Below are 23,086 nucleotides of genomic sequence, written 5' to 3'. Positions count from 1 at the left end.
ACTTTCCCATTAATAATTTATCTTGTGACCCATTGGAGGGGCCCGACCCCTGAGTTCGGAACCACTGGACTAAACTATCTAACTGTATATAAAGCAGTTCAAACTAGCTAACTGTCAGTGGCAGTGGTCCCGCCCATTTAGTTTAAGTTTCAAAAATATCTTGGAAGGGGAAAAAAAAAAACCCCACTGCCATGGTCAGTGACAAACGTGTAATTTGCCGACCTTCATTGTAACTAGTGTCTTTATATCACAGCCAACACAGCGGTTGTTCTTAAGTACAGAGCGAAATGATGAATGTGTTTATTTCAGACACTTGACAGTACAGGCATGTTTGATACAGGTAGAAACTTGTTTAGTTGTTGTACTACAGCATGTCATCTGATAGAAAGCGGATGTCTCTTTGACGGTGTCTCGTCCTTGGTCCTGGACAAGTAATATAATGGATGGATGGATAATAAGACACGCTGACCTCTTGAACTTGAATTAGCTTGAGTAACATCAGTGATCCGTTCCTCAGCACACTATTATACAATGTTGAGTACATGCCTTTCAGACATAATCCAAAACACACTGCAGCATATTTCCTGGATGGTGTTATCAGATGACGGTGTCCCCTTATAAGAGACGCATCATGTTAAACACACTTTAGTTAGCTTCATTGTTTTTGGCTGCCTGCTCTGTTAACAACATGAGCAGCCCACGCTCCATGTAACACCAGTCTAAGTGGCTGCTTTGGAAATGCCGTTGGATGTGTGTGTGTGTGTTTTCGGGGCTGCGTGATGTCCAACATAATCTATAGAGGACTAGACAAGAAATTCCGTACAAGATTCTGCAGTGTGTCTGCGTTTGAAGCAATCAGGGGTGATGGTTGGTGGTTGTGGCTGACCAGAAGGGAACGGCTTAGGCCTCCGAGGTCCTCCTCCTGATCTCCTCTATAAGGTCTGCTCTGGAAATATCAACCTGTGGGAGAAGACACGGAGAGGGAAGGAGACGGCGAGGTTAGTCCTGCAACCAAGGTCTAACCACTGTAAACTCAAAGCACGTTAGTGTCAGTCAAACACCAGTTTATGGAGGCGGAAAGAGTGTGCAACACAGAAGAGCGTACCTCCTCTCTGTTGGCCACCACGCGAAGTTTGACCACTCCATCTTTCAGCTCCTGTTCCCCCAGTATGGCCACCAGGGGGATCCCGGACTCCTCGCAGTGCTGCAGCTGACTCAGCAGTTTGGGGTTCTTCTTGTACATCACCTCAGCCTGGATATAGGCGCAAAAACACAAGCAGCATTCAGTTTGGCTGTGCTTTTGCCACTGTTCCACTGTTATCCGCTCAGCTGAAGATAAATAAGTTCACCATGGTGTATTGTATCGTTACAATGTGGCACCCATCAAGGGATAAATGCACTTCCTTGTATCCAATATTAATATCCCTTGCTTATACAGTCGGTCATATGACAAAATGGTTGAGAGGGCTTGCTATGGACCTTACACCTTTCAGCGTCAAGTGCTCCGACTCCGTTGTTTTGTCTTTTAACTTCCTGTCCACACCAGAAGTGTGAATGTGGCGCATTGATGGACGTTTGATCAAATATCTGATCAGTTTTACAATCTAACGTGCAGCGCGAAGGACCGACAGCTGGAAGAAAGTGATAGACTTTCTTCAACAGCAGTTGAACATCCACGGATTATTAGATGGGTTCTCCTGCGCAGCTCTGGGATCAGCTGGTCATCTTACCGTTGAATAACTTCATTTATTAAGAGTAACCTGCATCCTTGTACTGAAACGATAGGCATCAGTACTCTTTTGTCAATATTGTTTCGCCTCAGAAACATCAAGCTAATGTAACACACGGTAAGCTAGTTGTCAGCTAGTTAACGTCGTAGCTAACTTTGCACAAACGGTTGTCTTTTTTTTTTTAAATCCGATATGTGGTGGTGTCAGGTCATATGACCTTCCCCATAAATATGCACACGTGTTCCCAGCTTTGAGGACCGGGACCAAGATCTTTGACTTTGATTTTAACATAGCGACGGGAAGCTAACAGGCAAAACAGGACTTGGAACAAATGAAAAGAAAGGGCGTCAATACAGAACATATGAAACACTCTCACACACCTTAATGCCAGCATTCCAGAGCTCAGTGACGAGTTTGAGTCTCTCCTCCAGCAGGTTCTTCTGAGCAGACGCCACCATGACCTGAACCTCTGTGGTACGGACCTTCTCTGCTGAGGCCTGAACAACACACGCCGTGTTATCAACACACCGATATAAAACACTTCAACTTGAGGAACACAGTTTGAAACACTTTACCTCGGCCTTCTGCTCCAAGATGGAGAAGATCCTCTCGATACCGATGCTGACGCCCACACACGGCACCTTCCTGCCCTTGGGGTCAAACATGCCCACCAGGCCGTCGTATCGACCCCCACCGGCCACGCTGCCCACGCTGACGCTCTCTTCTGCGGGGGCCCCGTTTTGGGCTTCAGTGGACACCGAGGCCACGCCTGCTTGAGTCAGAACCCCCTCATAAATGATCCCTGTGTAGTAGTCCAGACCCCGGGCCAGACTGAGGTCAAACACCACCTGGAGGATGACGGGGTGCGAAAAAGTGGAGTAAAGATAAAGTCAAGAAAAAGTACCCAGAGTGGAACAGAGACAGTTATAGTAACATGGTGAAGAGAAAGTAAACATAGGAGTGCTAAGTATTATGGGATGCTTGGATAACAGCATGTCTCACCTTGTCTGTGACCTGGAAGAGCTGCAGGTAGCTGAAGAGCAGCTTTATGTCCGACAGGCCGGCGCAGGCCTGTTTACTCTGAGACATTTTCTCGTCCTGCAGGAGGCGCTCTGCTAAGTCCATTCCACCTACAACACAAACAAGTTGCCTATTTACTCATCCAGCAACATCAGCATTCATGTGGTGGAGTGGTGTTAGTGCCACCTGATCAACGCAAGTCCAATATTCTCTCACTGTTAGCTCTGTTTTTGGCCTCCACCAGCTCCTGGAGGGAAATATCTGGCTCTTTAGCTTTAGCTAAAACCACCATATAATCACAGTTATAATAAGAGCTTTTAATAAAGGGTGCAGCGGTTAACGTTGCGACATATTTCGGATGTTTATATCTTATTTTGTTTTATAAAGTCATAGAGATCATAGAATAATAATAATAATAATAGAAATCATAATACAGATATGGATAGAATGGTGTTCCTAAACATATAAGGGAAAAATAATCTGATAAAATAGGGGTCCCTTGAGAAAAAAAGGTTAGGAACCACTGACCTAGCCAATGCCATGTCACAGCACATATACATATATATCATAAAAATATCATAGAAACTATCAAACATTTTAGGAAACATCATAGAACAACCATAAATCACACAAACATTTCTTCACTTAACCCATACGGATTGTGTTCAGTGTATAAATCCAGTTGCCTTCACTGCGTAACAGTTTGTTCACAATGTCCCCTCCCCATGAGGAAATCTCATGGCTTGCGTTCACATAATGACGCGCCGTCCCATGCTCAAGATTCTCAATGTGAATAGCAGTCCTCTGTGTTAGAGCTTGTTTAGTTTGGCTTGACGTACACCAGGCTGCAGGGACACTTCAGTATATAGACAGGGTGAGTGCTACTACTTGCTTTGCAGGTACATATATGTACATATACATATACACACACACACACACATATATATATATATATATATATATATATATCTATACACATATATGTATATACAGTCATGGAAAAATTTTTTAGACCACCCTTGTTTTCTTCAATTTCTTGTTCATTTTAATGCCTGGTACCACTAAAGGTACATTTGTTTGGACAAATATAATGATAACAACAAAAATAGCTCATAAGAGTTTAATTTAAGAGCTGATATCTAGCCATTTTCCATGGTTTTCTTGATAATAACCAAAATCACTTAAGTTCTTACATCAATAGCTATGGCATTGTAGTGCCAAAAACAGTGCTTTTAGGCATTCCATGTTTTCTTTTCTGTCTGTTTTAGTCACATGATACACACAGGAGTTAGTACTTGATTGCATAACCATTGTTTTTGATGACTGCAGCCATGCGTCTTGGCATGCTCTCCACCAGCTTCTGACATTGTTCTGCTGTCACAGCAGCCCATTCCTGTTGCACAAATTCAAACAAATTTGCTTTGTTTTTGGGCTTGTGGTTCTCCATTTTGAGTTTGATGATTTTCCACAGGTTTTCCATTGGATTTAGATGTGGTGATTGAGCAGGCCACGGCATGGTTCGAATGTTCTGGTTCTCCATCCAGGCTTTAACTGACCTTGCCGTGTGGCAAGGGGCATTGTCTTGTTGGAAAATCCAGTCATTCGAGGCAGGAAAGAGTTTTCCAGTTGATGGAAGAAGACTGTTTTCAAGAGTAGCCCTGTACATGACCTGTTTCATTCGCCCTTCACACAATTGCATTTGCCCTGTTCCACCCATACTGAAACAACCCCAGATTATCACTGATCCACCCCCATGTTTTACTGTAGGGGCAAGACAGTCTGGTTTGTAGGCTTCTCCAGGCTTCCTCCTAACCAGTAAGTTGGCTGGAGTGGGCATCAACTCAAAATTGGATTCATCACTGAAGAGAACCTTAGCCCAATCATCAACAGTCCAATCCTTGTGATCCCTAGCAAAGAGTAACTGGGCCTTCCTCTGCCTTTCGTTGATGAAGGGCTTCTTCCGTGCCCTGTGTGACTTCAGACCGGCTTCAAGAAGTCGGTTTCGAACTGTCCTTGCCGAACAAGTCACATTTCTCGACAGTGCCCACTCATTTTTAAGGTCCCTTGAGGTCTGACGACGATTCCTGACACAGGAACGGGTGAGTGCACGGTCATCTCGTGGGGTAGAAAGACGTTTCCTGCCTCGACCAGCTAGCAATTTGGTAGTACCATGTTCGGCTTGTTTTTTCTTGGTGTAATGAACGGCTGTCTTGGAGATCTTCAGTTTTTTGGCTACCTGTCTCTCACTCATGCCAATTTCCAGCAGTGCCAAGATGGCTGCCTTTGTGGCTTCACATAATTCTTTTGTTTTAGGCATTATGTGAGAGCTGACAACTTCTGAGTTGTGCTACGGCTTGAATGTAAGCAGGAAACCACTCCAGGCCTTTGCATGTGCAGTGCTGCTTATGACATGAAATGGCCTCTTATATACCCTGGGAATACAATTAAGCTTAAGCATGTCAAATAGGACATAAAGTATTATGTAATCAGCTGCATTTTTTGTCGTGTTCATTGTATTCTTCAGGTAATTTACCTTTAGTGGTACCAGGCATTAAAATGAACAAGAAATTGAAGAAAACAAGGGTGGTCTAATAATTTTTTCCATGACTGTACATTGTTATTGTATATATATATCTTTTTCCACTTAAAGATTGTAAATGTATACATTTTATTTTTTATATCTTTATTTGTACATACAGCTCATTTCTAAATTTAAGCTACTTTTCTACTCTTGGGGAGCACCTGTAACTTGTGTAATTTCCCCCGGGGATCAATAAAGTATTTCTGATTCTGATTCTGATCTATTTTATATATTATTGTCTATTTTCATCTGTAGCAATGCATTGTACTGTATAAACTGATCATATGTTTTGAGTGTAAAATCTGAAAATCAGCAAACTAGTAACTACAATACAATAAATGTATTGGAGTAAAAAACTATTTCCCTCTGAAATCTACGTGTAAAGTAGCATAATACTGAGGTAAGTCGAAGTGATTCAAAACTGTACTTAAGTACAATGCTTGAATAAATGTACTACTTTCCACCACTGATCTGGTCTCTGCTGTTGACAGAACAGCCTGGTCTGAGGACAGTGACGCTGTTAACGGATGTTGGGAGTTGCTGTGGATTGAACGGATATATGCCTTACTCGCACCATGTGAGAATGTGAGGAGCGTCTCATACCCTGCATACTGACGTACTCCCCGATCTGGTCGGCAGCCTCCTCTGACAAGCCCTTCTCATTCACCATCTCCTTCTTCACGTCCTCCCAGGGCATCTACGTTTGGGACAAAAGAAAGTGGCATGAGGAGACGGGGTCAACTTCCCACTAGCCATAACCCTCGTCTATAAAAAGGTTTTAATCTGAAACAATAGTTGACTTTGTAGAGCACCATCCACAGCTACCTAAACCGTCTGTAAGCGAACAGGTTCCACATGAGTATGAGGATTTGCAGAGTTCAGTCTGGAACTGCAAAGCTCCGTATGTGAACAGCACTAAAGTTTGCATACCTTGTCCAGCTTATCCACTGTTGAACAGATGGTGCGGAACTTGTCATCTGGAACGCCACACACGGCGAACATCCCGTCGAGGATGCGTCTGTCGTTGACCTGGAAGAGGAGGACGTGGTTATAAACACCTGCCGATGTTTTGCCTGCAAGTTTCGTGTTTCGAGTGTTACTGGGTGGACGTGATCGAACCTTGATACGGAAGTCTCCGAGGTCCAGCGCACTGAGGATTTCATGGACGATCTTCAGACACTCAGCATCTGGGATCATGGCGTCATACTGCCCCGCTATGTCAAAATCCTGAAACACACACACACACATATTAATTAGTAGCGCAGACAATTCAAAAAAGTGAAGTTAGCAAATGATCTAACAAATCGGCCATGTGAAGACATGTATTTGAGGATGACTCACACATTGGTAAAACTCCCGGTAGCGTCCGCGGGTCATGGCTGGGTTGTCACGGCGGTAGACCTTAGCAATGTGGTAGCGCTTGATGTTGGTTATCTTGTTCATCGCCAGGTAGCGGGCAAAGGGCACCTGTACGAGCGCAGGTCAAGGACAACACGCCGCTCTTTGCTTTGATGGAGGCAATCGAAATTTGGTGGTTAATGTAGCAGTGATCATTTCGTCAACCGAAACTCTGATGAAAAGTATTCGTTGATGACCTTTTTTTTTCATGACAAAAAAACGGGACTAAAACTAAATAAAATGTAACCTTGGAAAAATGGAATTACGTTCCGTCGTAGCTTTCATTTTCAATTTCTTTGGTGTTGTTTACTTACTTGGGGATAAGATATTTACTGATTTAAATAATAATTTTGCTCATTTTATACATCAGTAGATACCCCCCACTCGTGAATTTTGAAGCTTTTACATGTCTTAAAAAAGGCAGTCGCTAACAAGCGGCTAAATGAGACTACAGAGGTTGTCGCGGACGTTAAACGTCTTCATGCCGAACACGGAAAGTCATCTACTCACTAGTCCGCCTTTACAGCCTCGCTGTGTTTATACTCTATATCTGTATCTGTCTATATTCTCTTAAAAGTTGAGTTTAGCAGTGGTGACGTTGAAGTAACGCGACCGTGGTGTAGTTCCTTTATAGCCTAATGTTAGCTTTCTACTTCTGGCGATTCCATTTACGCTTCAAACATCATATAAGTGGTGTTCATTAGTGAAGATTATCTTGCTGAACAAAACATGTGAGCATCATAAACTTTTGTTTTGCCACAGAGCTTATTTTCTGCAATAATCCAAAATTATTTACTTTTTGTCGAGGGAACCAGGGCGATGCTAACTTCCGGGTTGGCCAAGAAAAATATGTCATGCCTGCAGCACTGAATTTGCGAAGTTCGGCGAATTTTGTTAAATGAAAAATGAAAAAAATAATCTTAACTCAATGTCTACTTTAGCAGATGGCTGGTAAAAAGACCATGAGGTGCAGTTAAAACATCTAGAAAAAGCCTTGAGTTAAGCATAAATTGTTTCATTCAAAAGGATACAGTGAGGTCATATCTGAGGGACAGCAGCTCTCCTCCCTGGTCTTTGAGGTCATAGATGAGCTTGGAATCTTCACCATACTTCCCTGTCAATGTTTCCTACGCACCACAGGGAGATAACAAACGTATCTTCATCATGTTTGAATGTTTATGTTCCATTCATGCACACGTGTACTGAGAAAAATCTACCTTTAGTTCAAAAACAGGTGTGTCAATGGTCTCCGCTCCGTGGCGTTTGAAGCAGCCGATGATGGTGTTGAAGACTTTCTCTCTGATGGCCATCTGCTTGGGGCTGTAGTCCCTCGTTCCCTGACAGAGAAGGACATGAGCTGTGTTTCCAATCTGACTGGCAAAGTGAACTTTACCCAAACTTTTGAAATGTTTCAAAAAGAGCATGTGAATTGGGCATGCGTCCATCAGCAGGGGAAGTAGTGAATAAACTGTCTCAGTGTTTTTGTCATTTTTCATGTTAACTGATGATGAAAATTAAAAAAAAAAATGTTTGGAAATAATCTGGGGTACCGAGTTATGGTCATAAAAGATCAACAGTGATAAAAAAAACAACAACTCAAAACCACAGACCATATTCACACAGCGGCCATTGTCCTCCGACGCCACGCTCAGGGTGGGAAGCTCGAATGCTGTTATCATGTCGTGCTGCTGTGTTCCAGGTTCCCTACGTTTATACGACTTGCAACCTGCGAATATGGTCCATGCTTTCTCATGGTGGGAACTGTTGGGTCTCTGTGAATACTATTATAAAGAGTCGGTCTAGACCTGCTCTATATGTAAAAGTGTCATGAGATGACTTTTGTTGTGATTTGGCGCTATATAAATAAAACAGAATTGAAAATTGAATTGAACACTAGCTTGGACCAAACTAAGGTGGAGTTAAGATCCCACCATTTTCACATTTAAGCATTCAAGTTCTTGGTTAAGCAGTGTTGGGTGCGGGGCAACCGTGACGCTGCAGTCAGTAGCTGTTAGCAGGGAGATTGAGATTGCAGGAAGAAGTGACTGCTCTGTATGTAAAGTATTTACCTTTGCTGTCTTGAGGACAAACTGATGTTTGCCATCATCCCCTCCTAACTGAGCCTTCAGCTCCAGCAGTTTGGCTACCTCTTCATCAATCTGCAACACACACACACACACAAAAACCAGGAGATAAGATAATGTAGACGTTTTCTAAGTGTCATACTGCATTAGTCAACAACAAAACAGCAAGCAAAAACTTGAAAACTACAGATAATGGTTTGTTACAAGAAATTTTGCCAAACACACACTATCACACAGCAACCGGAGGCCTACCTGAGCCAAAGTGATCCCAGTCAAAGAACGCAGAGATCCGGCACACGTTGCAGTCCGAAAGCCCGCCAGACCAGAACAAGCGCGAACACCCAACATGCCCAGTACGTTCATCCCACAGCACAAGGGGGAAAATAAGTCCGGAAATTGGACAAGCAAAAGTTCAGGAGTGCGTCATGGTTACAGCAATGTCCAGGTGGTATCGTCCAGGGCCAGCCACAGCAGCCAATCACATAGTCAGTAGACGGAGAGCCAGGAAGTGAGTTGAGCACAAACGTCCAGGAGGGTTGGATTCCCCAGATAGTGATGATGAAGGGCGAGGCGGGCCAAGGTCATCCAGGGTCAGGTAGGAATAACAGGAGAAAAGTGGTAAGCAACCCTAGCACTAGGGGAGGGCGGGGCATGACGCAGCAGCATCATCATCATCATCACAGCGTGGAAGATAGAACATGAGATGTACCGAGTCAATCAAAGCAGCCAGCACAACGCAGCCCACACACACAAACAGACAGACAGACAGACAGACAGACAGGGTCCCGTTCTTTGATCCTAGTATCAAATCAGTGTTTAGTGTTTCTAGTGTGTCTAGCATTTTAAAGCTCCTTACATTTAAAACCTTGGCTATGGGAGTCAATTTTTTATAATATGTATAAGTGAATGATAAATCTCAAATCTCTTGTTGTGTTTATATTCTATATCTATCTGTCTATATATCTGTATCTACCTATATTATCTTAAAAGTTAAGCTTAGCGGTGGTGAAGTCGAAGTAATGAGACTGTGCTGTAGTTCCTTTATAGCCTAACGTTAGCTTTTTACTTCTGGCGATTCCATTTACGCTTCAAAAATCACAAAAGTGGTGTTCATTAGTGAAGATTATCTTGCTGAACAAAAAGTATCATAACCAGGAGGATGCTAACTTCCAGGTTGGCCTACGGAAATACATCATCCCTGCAACACTCTATCAAAGGCTTGATCAGATTGGTAGTACAGTTTACTTAAAATCTTTGACAATATTCTACTCAGGCACAGACAATATTCTACTCAGGCACAGACAATATTCTACTCAGGCATGTCTGCTGGGGGGGGGGGTCCCATAGGACTGGCCACTCTCACTTGCTTGTTTTGCTCAGTTAGGTTAGACTACATGCGATCACTGGTGGTGATGTTGGTGGTGGTAAAATCTCTGAGGGGTCTCAGTGACACGGTATGACCCTGACATAACAGCAGCGAATTTGGACAAAACAGGGAGGACACAGAAAAAGCTTACAGAAAATCAGATCAGAAAAAAAATGACACCCTTAAAATCAAGAGGTTCACGACATACAGCCTCTGACATTTTTTTCTGATAAAATCTGCCTGTGTTGTTGCATCAGCTGTCCTTTTTAGGTAGACACGCTTAAAGTTACAGTTTACACGAATTGTCTACAAACGCCCCTTTGCCTTTGCTTATAAAATGTACTATATGTGGTTTTTGAGCCGGTTATCTACGTTAACAGTTAGCTACAGTCAATTCCATCCCAAGGAGTTATGTTAGCACTAGCTAGCTAACTCGACTCGGACCGACGGAGGGCGGTCAGCGGACGGGGTTGGTTAGCCGCTCCGTTTCAGTTTCACTTCAAGCTAGCAGTTATCCGGTTCAGCTAAAATGAAAACACTAGAAGAATCAAATTGACAAACAATCCCTTCCACCTGAAAATGTGCACTCTCAACTTAAGCAGCCGGTTTGATAGCAGGCCAAATAGCTAGCTAGTGGTCCCAGTGCGTTAAGCTAGCACTCATGTCCTTTTTAAACCTAACGTTACTGTTCCTCTAAAAACGTTAGAGCAATTTAATGTTGACATATATGCACCGCAACTTACAGTATAACGGGCGACGTTTTCTAATTTCTGTGTCTTCCAGTGAATGATGTAGCTACGCTATACAGACAACTTAGTGGACATAGTGCAACGTTAAGTCGGCTAAAGATGTGACTCATAATAAAGCAGAAAGTGATGTACTAAAAGCCGCAATAATTTGACAGAAAGTTAAACGGCGTATGGTCTGGGGATTTCCAGTTAGCTATGCAGTACGAATGAAGTTGGCTAGCTAGCTGAATGCCAATGGACATGCTGTTCACCGCATGTTAAGAATTTGCCTTAATATCACCATTATAGCTCACTGCTAAATCTGAGTACTGACCTGGTCTTTGCTCGCCTTCTCCGACTTTAACTTCCGAACGACTTCACCTTGGATTTTAATTGCCTCTTGAATCTGTGTCTTACCTTCCATGGCTTTTCATTAATGTATGCCCACCGCTACTCACACCTCCAGCCAGTAAACCTACAGCTGTCAGACTGGTGGCGTAAAGCGGATACGGAAACACGTAACAACCTCAAGTAAACACTTCCCGGTGAAGGTATGTAGCAATATTTTCAGTCACTAGATAAGCAGAAAAACTCTTCTATTTTTTAAGTTTCAACATGCTAAATACAAATTAGGCTTTAGACCGTAGACGGACGACGCGTCTCCACTTCCTCCCGCTGTGCAAAAATGAAGCCAACATATCCCGGATGTGGACGCTGCCAACTTGCGCTGGTGACGTCATTTGGAGCCAGAGTCTGCGCAGTGGCGATCAGCGAGTGGCGCTGCGGCGCGAGGTCCCGCCCATACACCCGCCCGACCCAATCGCGAGCACACCACAGTCAATCATGACGTTTCACCCCGTGAAAGTACTTGGACAGTAAATACTATTTAGGTGACATAAACCTTCAAAACTATGAGTACTTGGACAGAAAGTACTATTTGGGTGGGATAAACCTTTAGTATATCCCACTATAAAACTATACATAGTATATTATTTTACTTTGAAAGTCATAGGCCTATAGCAGCCTAACTATAAGCGTTATCAGAAAACAAAGTTTTAAGCCTACTCTTAAAAGTAGAGAGTGTGTCTGCCTCCCGGACCCAAACTGGGAGCCAGTTCCACAGGAGAGGTATATACAGCCGAGAATGACACAAGTATTGGTTTTCACAAAGTTTGCTGCTTCAGTGTTTTTAGATCTTTTTTGTCAGATGTTACTATGGTATACTACGTATAATTACAAGCATTTCATAATGGCCAAAGGCTTTTATTGACAATTACATTGAGTTTATGCAAAGAGTCAATATTTGCAGTGTTCACCCTTCTTTTTCAGGACCTCTGCAATTCACCCTGGCATGCTGTCAATCAACTTCTGGGCCACATCCTGACTGATGGCAGCCCATTCTTGCATAATCAATGCTTGGAGTTCGTCAGAATTCGTGGGTTTTTGTTTGTCCACCTGCCTCTTGAGGATTGACCACAAGTTCTCAATGGGATTAGGGTCTGGGGAGTTTCCTGGCCATGGACCCAAAATTTCGATGTTTTGTTCCCCGAGCCACTTAGTTATCACTTTCGCCTTATGGCAAGGTACTCCATCATGCTGGAAAAGGCATTGATCGCCACCAAACTGTTCTTGGATGGTTGGGAGAAGTTGCTCTCGGAGGATGTTTTGGTACCGTTCTTTATATATTCTTGTGAGTGAGCCCACTCCCTTGGCTGAGAAGCATCCCCACACATGAATGGTCTCAGGATGCTTTACTGTTGGCATGACACAGGACTGACGGTAGCGCTCACCTTTTCTACTCCGGACAAGCTTTTTGACGGATGCCCCATACAATCGGAAAGGGGATTCATCAGAGAAAATTACTTTACCCCAGTCCTCAGCAGTCCAATCCCTGTACCTTCTGCAGAATATCAGTCTGTCCCTGATGTTTTTCCTGGAGAGAAGTGGCTTCTTTGCTGCCCTTCTTGATACCAGGCCGTCCCCCAAAAGTCTTCGCCTCACTGTGCGTGCAGATACACTCACACCTGCCTGCTGCCATTCCTGAGCAAGCTCTGCACTGGTGGTGCCCCGATCCCGCAGCTGAATCAAATTTAGGAGACGGTCCTGGAGCTTGCTGGACTTTCTTGGGTGCCCTGAAGCCTTCTTCACAACAATTGAACGTCTCTCCTTGAAGTTCTTGATGATCCGATAAATGGTTGATTTAGGTGCAATCCTACTAGCAGCAATATCCTTGCCTGTGAGGCCCTTTTTGTGCAAAGCAATGATGACTGAATGTGTTTCCTTGCAGGTAACCATGGTTAACAGAGGAAGAACAATGATTTCAAGCACCACCTTCCTTTTAAAGCTTCCAGTCTGTTATCTAACTCAGTCAGCATGACAGAGTGATCTCCAGCCTTGTCCTCGTCAACACTCTCACCTGTGTTAACGAGAGAATCACTGACATGATGTCAGCTGGTCCTTTTGTGACAGGGCTGAAATGCAGTGGAAATGTTTTTTGTGGGATTAAGTTCATTTTCATGGCAAAGAGGGACTTTGCAATTCATCTGATCGCTCTTCATAACATTCTGGAGTATATGCAAATTGCCATCATAAAAACTGAGGCAGCAAACTTTTGGCCACGGCTGTATGTATATATATATTATATTTTTACAGAGTTTGAAAATGCTAAGTTAGGCTTTAGACCAATGTTTGTAGTTACATTTTAAAAAAGAAACTGATACAAAAAAATGAAAACAAGAAGAATACTAAGAGTCATTAGGCTTGTTTAGTTTTCTAGGTTGAGAAAGGTTAGAACCGGACTGTAGTGGACTGTAAAACGCATACTGAGGACTGGTGGATCCAAGTTTGAGATTTCAATCACAAATATTTCTCAAATCACCTATATATATATATATATATATATATATGGTATTTGCTGTCATAGGGCACACTGTGTTTAAATAGCCTCAAATGTCAACATATAGAAGCTACACATATAGGACTTTAAACTCTACATACAAAGAAACATCCTTCCTGTTCAAACAGTGACCAAAGTCAGTCCAAAACCAAAGTCCACTTCGGTTGAGCGAACAGAGACCTGGCATCAACATGTCCGTGAGTATCACAATATTACTTTATTTTTGCAGCTAAACAGGCGTCACGGACTGCAAAGAATGCAACATTATGGTGTGATGGCAAGAAACTACAATGCGAGGAGGCGTTAACAGTGTGTTTGCACGGTGGACTTTGAACTTGGGGAGCGGTTTCATCAAATCCCGCAATGGTTGAAGCAAGCCTCAGGAAGCATGAAAAGGGTCCAAATACAACGCTGCTTGAATCAAAGAATAACTATATTTGATCGAAATACGATTGAAATCGCAATATGGCAAACAGTGCAAAATAAAGGTCAAATGTGTCACAACACATATTCTCCGTAAGGGAACGTGTTTGTTTCAAAAATCCCATCGTCATCATTTTCATATTTTTTTTTCCCGCAGTGGAAATGAAATGCACTGAAATCATGACTCACATCACAATATCTGAACTAACACTGGCTCCTCATTCGCACATACGGATTTAAAAGCATTATTGGACTGGATCAAATTAGCAACCGCCTTTTCACGTAAAAACCTCTCGAGCGGGGGTATCTACTGGCGCATTTTATGTCGTAGAACGAAACGTAAAAAAACAAAAACCCCATTCAAAAAACCAACTTATAATGCGAACAGGGTCAGTCATAGTGACGAACCCGCGGACAATTATTACCAACTCGCTGCACTTCGCCTCAGCTCACTGAACCCACTGTACACTACCTGCTTAGCAAACAGAGCTAAGAGAGGGAGAGAATGTTCATCAAGGTGGACACAAACACGACTCCAAAGTGAATGCAAAACGTTGCTCCATTTCAGTTGGATGCTGGCCATAGTGACTTTATAAGGCCTTAATATGTCGGCGTTGTGCTGACAGCTGGTTCCACTGCCCCAAGTGGCCAAAAAAAAAAAAGCAGGTTTATGTAAGTTATAACGTTCTCTAACTTTTGCACATTGCACCGCTGAGGCATCCAGTTCCAGTATGTTTTATTCACAATGAGTCCTCACGTTTGTTTGTGATAAAATCATCCATTTGGAATTCGTATGGGTCCCCTCTCTCTCTCTCTCTTTTTGGGGCCCCTAAAATGAGCACCTTTCTTCGAATATGGAGATCGACCTTGACAAACGCACACCATACAGACTCTTAATGTGGGGACTCTTTTCGTCCACAGGGTCCAGTCGGCGTGGAGCTGTCCCCACCGCCCTCAGGTCTCGAGGCAGATTGCGAGACGCTTCTCACCACAGACTCCCTTCTCTTCCTCCGTGAGCTGATCTCCACGTTTGACGAGGCGGTGGATCAGGTAGGGGCGGCTGAAAAAGACCCTTTTTTTATTTAACACGTTGGAAGACTCGTTCAGTGAGGCATCTGCTCCACTCTGCTCAGGTCCTGCGGTTGCGAGTGTCCAGGAAGGCCCACTTGGACCTTTCAGGTGACCTGCCAAGCTTTCTCGAAAGTACCACACATATCAGGAGAGACCCAGCCTGGAGGGTGCTCCCCGTCCCCCCGAGGCTCCAGAGAAGACACGTGGACATTGGGGATCTTGCTCCCTGCGATACCCAGCGCTTCATTAAAGCTCTCCAGTCGCCAGCACAAGGCATACAGGTACCACGAGTGAACGAGTTCTTGGACCGTCCCCATCGACAGTGGGAAAGTCGCTCCCTCTTTTTCCCTCTCTGCTGGCACTTTCAACCACAAATAGCTTCTCTGCTGCGCCGCCGTAGACTCCGTTGAAATCCTCTCTTTGCTCTTGGCAGGTGGACTTTGACGACGGGAACTGCCCTACATATCGCAACCAGATCAAAGGCATTCACAATGTTGTTAAGGCGGCTCACAACCAGTTCCCCAGTAAGTGGTCCACTTTAAAAACCGATACTTATGTTGGTTACAGCTACGTTACTGTGCATGGACAAGAATGTCTGTGTGAATATTCCAGACGTTCCACACATATCTCAGGCTCCGGTGCTGATGCTCCGTCCCCGCGCCTGGAACATGGTGGAGCACAACATGATGGTAGTTGAGCATTTCCTCTTCTTCACTTCACGCAGGTATTTTATTCATTCAGTGCAGGTTTGGATCCACATGTAGCTGAAGTGGTTGAATGTAAATCAACCTGCGCTGGTTTGATTTTGAGGGGAAAAAAATGTGAATGTGCGCTCTGGATTTAAAGCCCCATGTGTGTAGGATTTGGAAAAGGGACTTTGGCGACTCCTTGTGGTGGAATGAAAGAAGACGAGGTGTTAGCAACTGCCTGCCATCAGATTCATTTAAAATACACTATAATCACATAAAAAAAAAGTGACACGGGGGCTTCAATAAAGTTACACTGATGAGGTTTAAGCCACTTGGGGGGGATTTTATAAGCTGATTCTTGTATTTTTGTACAAAATACGTTTACATTTTACAGCTTTTTAGCCAATAACATTGTGTGTGTGTGTGTGTGGAGAACAGAACAGAACATTCAATTTAATCATTACCTGAATAAACAGAATATAAAAAAAATAAAAAAAATCCAGAATATTCACTGTTGTTTACTGGCTCAAGGAATGCGTGTATTATTTGAGGGGGTCGATATTTTTCCTTGTGCTGAAACAATTGATTAATTGGTGAGTACATTTTTTTTTTCAATACAATGCCAAACATTTGCTGGTTCTAGTTGCTAAAATGTGAGAATTTACTTGCTTTGTTACTTTAATATTCATATTAATGTAAATTGAATGCCAGCAGACAAAATATGCAGTTTTCTAACATCAGTTTGGTGCTGTGGTAACTTGTGATGGGCATTTGTCATTATTATTTTGACGTGTTATAGCCTAAATTACTACATGATGAATCAAAAGAAAGTAGTCCATACATTAAAAAAAAATCTCTGTTCTTCTGTGGCTGCTTGTCAGGTGGAGGGGAAGGAGGCTCCTGGTCCTCTCTTTGACTTTGGACTCCTCATGTTTCACTGTGGAAGGACACTGTTTGAAAACGAGAGTGGACCCTTTTTCTACCTCTCCAAAGTAACACACACAGACACACACACACACACACACAATTACTCAAGCAGACAGACGATTTGCGTAACATGAATATAGCCAACACGAAGCTCTGCTGTTCCTCCTTTGTTTCCCAGGTGGAGAGCTTCATGGAGGCCAGACTGTGGAATAGGATATTTGTCTGGACACAGCAGAAGGTCTGCACGTGTGTCAGTGTGTTATGGCGCGCTTATGCCCTGTATTTTTTGTTTTTTCTGATGATGAAACCATATCATTTCCACATATCAATTTTTCAACAAAAAATCATTTGCTGCAGTTACAATTAGCTCTGGTCGCTCGGTTTTTATTTGATTCACTGGAATGTCTCCTTTTGTTCAAATTGATGAACTGTTTGAGGTGAAGTTTATTCTGATGCAATTAAAGCCACAGCAGGCAATATTATTGATTATAATTCTGGTTGAAATGACGAGTTTTGATCATTGCATGCCACTAACAATATCTAATTGAAGTGCTGCTTTAAAAAAAATGTGTGTCTGTGAGCACCCGCCCCCTTTGTATTAACTGGACCAGGTCTGAATCAAACAACCAATCAGGCTTAGCTGGCACGTAACTGGCCAATCACATGGACTCTGTACAAACAAGGGGCGTTCTACAGAAGGTTCCACCTTTCTGGATCGGAGTGCGAATTGGAACGGTTGGAAGAGAGGGATCAAGACACAACGCAGAGCCCCCTGATTACCCTGATTGGTTGTTTATTTCAGACCAAAAATACAAAGGGGGCGGGTGCTCACAGACACACATTTTTAAAGGAGCCCTTCAATTAGATATTGTTCGGGACATGCAAAGAACAAACTTAAATTATATAGTTCATTTATCAACATTTGAGTGGTTGTTGGCTTGTGTTCCATTGTTAAGGTGCGTTTTCAACCTATTTCTGAATGTGCTGATATCAGGTTTTGATTCTGGTTTTTTTTCCGGATTCCTTTTAAACCCCAATTATTCGTTTTTATATATACTTATCAAACAAAGGGAATTACAAATAAAGGCCTGTCGCTAATATAAGCCTGCTTCAAATAAAGGCCCAAATGAATTCAGAAGTCGTTAAGTCTTCAGATAGTTGTATCCAAGACCGGCAGAGTATTCCGTTCTCAGCATGCCCCCTGAGGACGTAGTAGAGGACTGTTCGCCCCTTCATTTTGAAAGAGCCACAGCCAGCACTCAGTCAGGGACGGACTTTTATAGGGCAGGCACCCCCCTGCAGTAATCAGGTGAGAGCAGTAAGTCAGCTTTTATGTGTCAAATGAGGGACGAGAACGGCCAAAGGTTAGGTTTTAACAATAACTTATTACCAGAGATTTCTGGATGGTGAAATGAAATGAAAGCAATTACATGAAGTATGAAGTCGCATAATTAGACCTGCTCCGAGGCAGTGGCAGGAACACAGTGGGGACTATGAAATAAAAAAAAACACTTCCCGGCATGAGAGAATAATTGAAGCCAGCTCCCTGGAAATGATATGAAAGGCAGAGTTAACTGTCGTAGGAGCTGAGTGAATGTTAATGCTCTGCTTGTATCTTGCCAGTAACACATTTTAAAGAGGACCTATTATGCCTTTTCCTTATTTTCTGTTATATATAATGTTACAATGTCGGATATTCATACTAAACGTTGTAAATAATGAGGAAAACTTACGTCAAAGTAATCCCTGTGAGGCAAAAGCTCAGGCTGCAGACTGCTCTGAACGCTCCGTTTCAGTTGTTTCAACCGCCGGGTCTATCTGATGTCAGATAGGCCCGGATGTCCTTATATGGTATCTCTGCTCCAGGCACAGACCGGATGTTTATGTTTATGTCAACGTCGCTTAGTAACGTTAGGTTTACAGTTTGCCTTTGGAAATTCTTCCAAAAGACTTCCGGAACCTGGTCGGCCAATCAGAAGAAAGTGGGCTTTTGGGGGGGGGGGGGCTTAAAGAGACAGGAGCTCACACGGCTTGTTTCAGACAGACGGTGAACTGAGGGGGCTGCATGAAGGGCCAGGAGAAGATATATAAGGACTTTTTTGAACTGTGAATCATGCTAAGCTACTCTAGTGGAGTCCCAGAATAAAAATATACGGATACGTGTGGTGGTTATTTTTTTCCCCCCACAAATGTATCGCTGGACAGAGCCGTGTGAGTGTGCAATGAGTGCATTACCACTTATCCTTTTGCTTTTGCCCCCACAAATTCTTTCAAGCCCACCCAACAACTTTTTAGGCCACACCTCCTCATTTACATACATCGTGGAAAAAAGCAAAATGGGAGACGGCAAATGGAAAAAAAAGAAAGAAAAGCAGCGTTTTACTTCCCCATTTTCAAATTGCCATTTCGTGAAATCAACAAAATGTAATTCTCTTTTTTAACATTCATGACTGCCCTGATTATCGCCAGCAGTAGTGTAAAAATAATGTGCATGAAATGATCCCTCCTGTGTAGTTGTGTCTAAGTGAATTTGTGTTTCTGTGTGTGTGTGTGTGTGTGTGTGTGTGTGTGCATCTAGCTGGGCCTTCCACAGGGCAGCATCAAGGCGACGGTGCTGATTGAAAATGTGTTAGCCGCGTTCGAGATGGAGGAGATTCTCTACGAGCTACGTGACCATTCGGCGGGACTCAACTGTGGCATCTGGGATTATTCAGCCTCCTTTGTCAATAAGTTTGGTGAGCCAGACGTTCCGGCTGTTGGCCGCCCCCGACGTCCATGAACCCTGTCCATGAAATGTCTGTCTCACTGCAGTCGTGTGTTTGTCCTCCAGGCCACCGGCGGGCCTTCCTGCTGCCCGACCGCAGTAAATACGTCAACATGGAGAAGCGTTTTCTGCGCAGCTACATGGACCTGTTGGTTCAGACGTGTCACCGGAGGGGGGCGCTGGCCACAGGAGGCATGGCTGCCCTGCTGCTGCCTCAGGACCCGCTCGGTGACTCCCACAGGAGAGTGTTGGCTACTGTCACCAGGTAGGAACATCACTGGTAAAAAAAAAAAATCCTGTTGGCTTTTTGTCGAGGTCAACCAGGGGCGACGCTGACTTCCCGGGTTTGCCTACGTCGTTCCGCCAAAGACCCTTCATACCTCACAAATGGTCCAAAAAGGAAAGAAATATGCATTATATCAAAAAAAAAAAGAAACAGCAAAGATGAGAGAAAAGTTAGAAAAATGGTTATCTACATTTTAGTAGCAGAACTTGACCTCCAAAGTGGTTGGAAAGCACTGGAATAATCTATCGAACTATATGTAAAGTAGTTAAAAACTACTACTGCGTTTTGAAATAGAAATATGTCGACTGCTCTGACGTCGTTTCCTCCCGCCACGTTTTTTTTTTTTAGACTGAAGCTGCTCGAGATCGAGGCAGGCGTGGACGGTTTCATGGTGTACGATCTCGGCTTGATCGAGCCCATGCAGAGGGTAAGCGCTGGATCGTGGGCCACGCCCCAAAGCTTTCTCCAGAGACAGAGTGGCTAACAATGGACTCTTGTGTTTCACGGTCATTCCTCCGCCTCTTCCAGCTCTTCCAGCTCCACACTGAAGGCGACAACCAGCTCCGCCGGCTCCGATGTGACGTCGCTGTGACTGCCGACGACTTGCTGTCCATGCCTTCGGTCTGTCTTGGAACTGAATAGCAGAAGAATCCCTTGCAAACCACTAAACAGGACATGCTTCATTAGTCTCTAATAATTAAGTATATTTTGATGTGTCTTTGCTCCTCCTCAGGGAGGGGTCACCCTGTATGGTTTGAAGTATAACATTGCAGTTGGTGTCCTCTTCATTAATGCCTGGCTATCAGGTACGTACGCCCACACATTCTCCTTCGTCTTTGGGGGCAGACAGGATGGATGAGGCGGGGCAGGAACTGAGCAACTTATTGTCTGGACTATGCTCTGCTTCCTAGGTAAGGGCCACTTCTTCTACAGGGGCCAGGTGGAAGATTCAGCCACAGCAGAGATTTCCAGATCACAGGTGGGTTTAGGAGGTTTTAGGTGTTCGTGTAGGACATTATCGCTCCGAGTAAGAAGCTGGCTTTTAATAAAGCTTGTCTTTAAATTTAAATACTTATATATAGACTTGTGTTGTTAACCAGAACTGTAAAGCCTCAATGACCCCCATGTTTGTGTATGTCTGTGTGTGTGTGTGTGTGTGTGTCAGGTGTGGCAGTGGATCTGCCACCAGACTCAGCTGGAGGACGACAGCAGGGTGGTGAGCAGGCGGCTGGTGACCGACCTCACCAACGAGGTCACGGTGGAGCTCGGCGCTCTCTGCCTCTCCGTTAGGTGAGTGGACGCCCCAAAACATCTCGTGGACACCCTCCCGTCGGACACCGGTCCAAGAGTTTGTGAGCTTTTTATTTGAAAGTCGTCACCCGTCGTGCGGATGCCTCTAAACCCTGAGAAACTGACTCTATATGTGCTTCTGAGGTTCTAATGACCCCTGCTGGTCATTCAAAAGAATGCAGGTTTAAGGCACTTCCGCATTGGCTCCACTTTTAAAAGTTTGCATGCAAAGAATGCTGTGCGGTAGCTGCACTGCGGCTCGGGCGCTCAGGTCTTGTGTCTCCCTCTGCCTCTTCTTCAGGGCTAAACGGAGGTTACACACAGCCGCAGACATGCTCCTGGAGGTGGTCCTGAAGAGGCATTTCCCCGAGTTCATCACCACCTACTTGAATCAGGACCACACCTTTCTCCACTCCCAGACCTCTGGACGGGTGGAGGACCTGGACGCAGACATGCCCCAGCCCAAACTGTGAAGGCCCATCTGAGGACCACTTCCTGTTCTCTGCTCAACACTCGATCAGTTCAAGAAAATAAGATGAATTGATAATGAAACTAATCCTTGGGTGCAGCCATGTTGAATATATGAGTACATTTGAATAAATAAGCTTCCCAGAGACCCAAACATAGTCATTGAATATGACATCAATAGTGCAGTTATAGTAACTCTTATTACAAATTGTATGCTGGCATAATGGGACGTGAATATGCAGCATGAAAGTATAACAGCATTAAAGTCCTTACTCATAGACCAGTAAAGCTTGAAGGCCTTCAAGTGGCTGTTCAGACCAAAGGCGGTCCTGCATTAAAGCTACAGTCTGCAATATTATTGAATTATAATTTTGGTTGAAATAACATCTATAATATCTAATTGAAGGGTTCCTTTAAAAAAAAAAAGTGTCTCTGAGCACCTGCAAATGTTGTAGTCTTTTAAAAAAAACTGGACCAGGTCTGAATCAAACAACCAATCAGGGTTAGCTAGCACGTAACTGGCCAATCACGTGGACTCCACGTACAAACCAGGGCGTTCTACAGAAGGCTCCACCTTTCTGGATCGGAGTGTGAAGCAGAACGGTTGGAAGAGAGGGATCAAGACGCCCCTGATTACCCTGATCGGTTGTCCAGACCTGGTTGTAAGGCAGGATTAATAGCGACAACAGGGTTCATGCGCTGGCGACTGTCAATATTCAAAACAATCAAGAAGGTATTGTATGTGAGCATGCATACACATTTATTATTATGAATGCCTTTATATTCTGTCGTAAATTAACCTGTGTATGTACTGTCTGTATGCTGTGCAAGCCTGTACATATGAATATGAGGAAAAAGGGACTTTCAGGGGACCTGGACCTACGAGGATGAGGAGCTTTAAAAGGTCCCATATTGTAGGAAGTGAGATCTCCACGTCTTGTTTGATTATAAAGCAGTTCTCTGTGCTGTATGAATACTGGGAAAGTATCAAAACGCACACGTATTCAGACACTGTGCCTTTTAAACCAGCCGTCAGGACTTCTGTGAGGTTGTGATGTCACAAATATACAGTCACCGCCCTCAGCCACGACCCAGCCCCCCAAGCAGGTCATCTGCTCCAACCAGTGTTATTTCTCTCCTGTGATTCTATTTTCCATCATCTGCCCCACCCAATTATTACATTTGTAAATGCAATTATGTTGTGTATTAAGTTTAAATTAATAAAAAAAAAAATTCTGACAGTAATTCTCATGTGTCTCGTAAATCAAAAATACTAAGTATAAATTATGAGATAGAATGACAAAACAGGCATTCAATCAAAACTGGGACATTAAAGAGTTTTGACTTTGCATCTTACGAGTTTGA

General features: G+C 43.7%; 2 protein-coding genes across 10 annotated transcripts; one reads left to right on the top strand and one right to left on the bottom strand.

Moving 5' to 3' along the window:
* Nucleotides 1–265: 265 nt before the first annotated feature.
* Nucleotides 266–11,382, bottom strand: hars (histidyl-tRNA synthetase). Of its 9 annotated transcripts, none has more exons than XM_070912935.1 (13): nt 11,242–11,382; nt 8,799–8,888; nt 7,947–8,066; nt 7,761–7,856; nt 6,673–6,798; nt 6,451–6,558; nt 6,262–6,360; nt 5,935–6,028; nt 2,733–2,860; nt 2,299–2,578; nt 2,111–2,220; nt 1,106–1,252; nt 266–960 (listed from the first exon to the last, which is right to left on the bottom strand). In XM_070912935.1, the coding sequence occupies exons 1-13, from the start codon at nt 11,329–11,331 to the stop codon at nt 901–903; spliced, it is 1,548 nt and encodes a 515-aa protein (XP_070769036.1). In that variant the 5' UTR covers nt 11,332–11,382; the 3' UTR covers nt 266–900. The 9 variants fall into 9 exon arrangements, with proteins under 9 accessions (XP_070769036.1, XP_070769035.1, XP_070769037.1 ...); XM_070912934.1 differs by having other exon boundaries at nt 2,111–2,227; nt 2,306–2,578; XM_070912936.1 differs by having other exon boundaries at nt 2,111–2,227; nt 2,306–2,578; nt 6,733–6,798.
* On the top strand, nt 10,907–21,726 carry ugl (ureidoglycolate lyase). Its single transcript, XM_070912942.1, has 15 exons — nt 10,907–10,937; nt 15,155–15,276; nt 15,360–15,578; nt 15,731–15,821; nt 15,910–15,986; nt 16,868–16,978; nt 17,092–17,151; nt 19,492–19,648; nt 19,744–19,942; nt 20,312–20,390; nt 20,492–20,584; nt 20,697–20,769; nt 20,875–20,942; nt 21,129–21,253; nt 21,555–21,726. The coding sequence occupies exons 1-15, from the start codon at nt 10,907–10,909 to the stop codon at nt 21,724–21,726; spliced, it is 1,677 nt and encodes a 558-aa protein (XP_070769043.1).
* The last annotated feature ends 1,360 nt before the right edge of the window (nt 21,727–23,086 follow it).

The sequence above is a fragment of the Enoplosus armatus genome, chromosome 10 (assembly GCF_043641665.1).
Source record: "Enoplosus armatus isolate fEnoArm2 chromosome 10, fEnoArm2.hap1, whole genome shotgun sequence".
Taxonomy (NCBI): Eukaryota; Metazoa; Chordata; class Actinopteri; order Centrarchiformes; family Enoplosidae; genus Enoplosus; species Enoplosus armatus.
This window is presented reverse-complemented; position numbering and strand designations above follow the sequence as displayed.

Excerpts from the sequence above, each read along its gene's own strand:
- hars (XM_070912933.1), bottom strand. The coding sequence starts at position 9,176 with ATGAACGTACTGGGCATGTTGGGTGTTCGCGCTTGTTCTGGTCTGGCG. Across the intron at positions 6,559-6,672 it reads ACCGGGAGTTTTACCAATGT|GATTTTGACATAGCGGGGCA; the intron begins GTGAGTCATCCT and ends TGTGTGTTTCAG. Across the intron at positions 2,579-2,732 it reads TCTTCCAGGTCACAGACAAG|GTGGTGTTTGACCTCAGTCT; the intron begins GTGAGACATGCT and ends GTCATCCTCCAG.
- ugl (XM_070912942.1), top strand. The coding sequence starts at position 10,907 with ATGCACCGCAACTTACAGTATAACGGGCGAC. Across the intron at positions 20,585-20,696 it reads ACTTGCTGTCCATGCCTTCG|GGAGGGGTCACCCTGTATGG; the intron begins GTCTGTCTTGGA and ends GCTCCTCCTCAG. Across the intron at positions 20,943-21,128 it reads CAGAGATTTCCAGATCACAG|GTGTGGCAGTGGATCTGCCA; the intron begins GTGGGTTTAGGA and ends TGTGTGTGTCAG.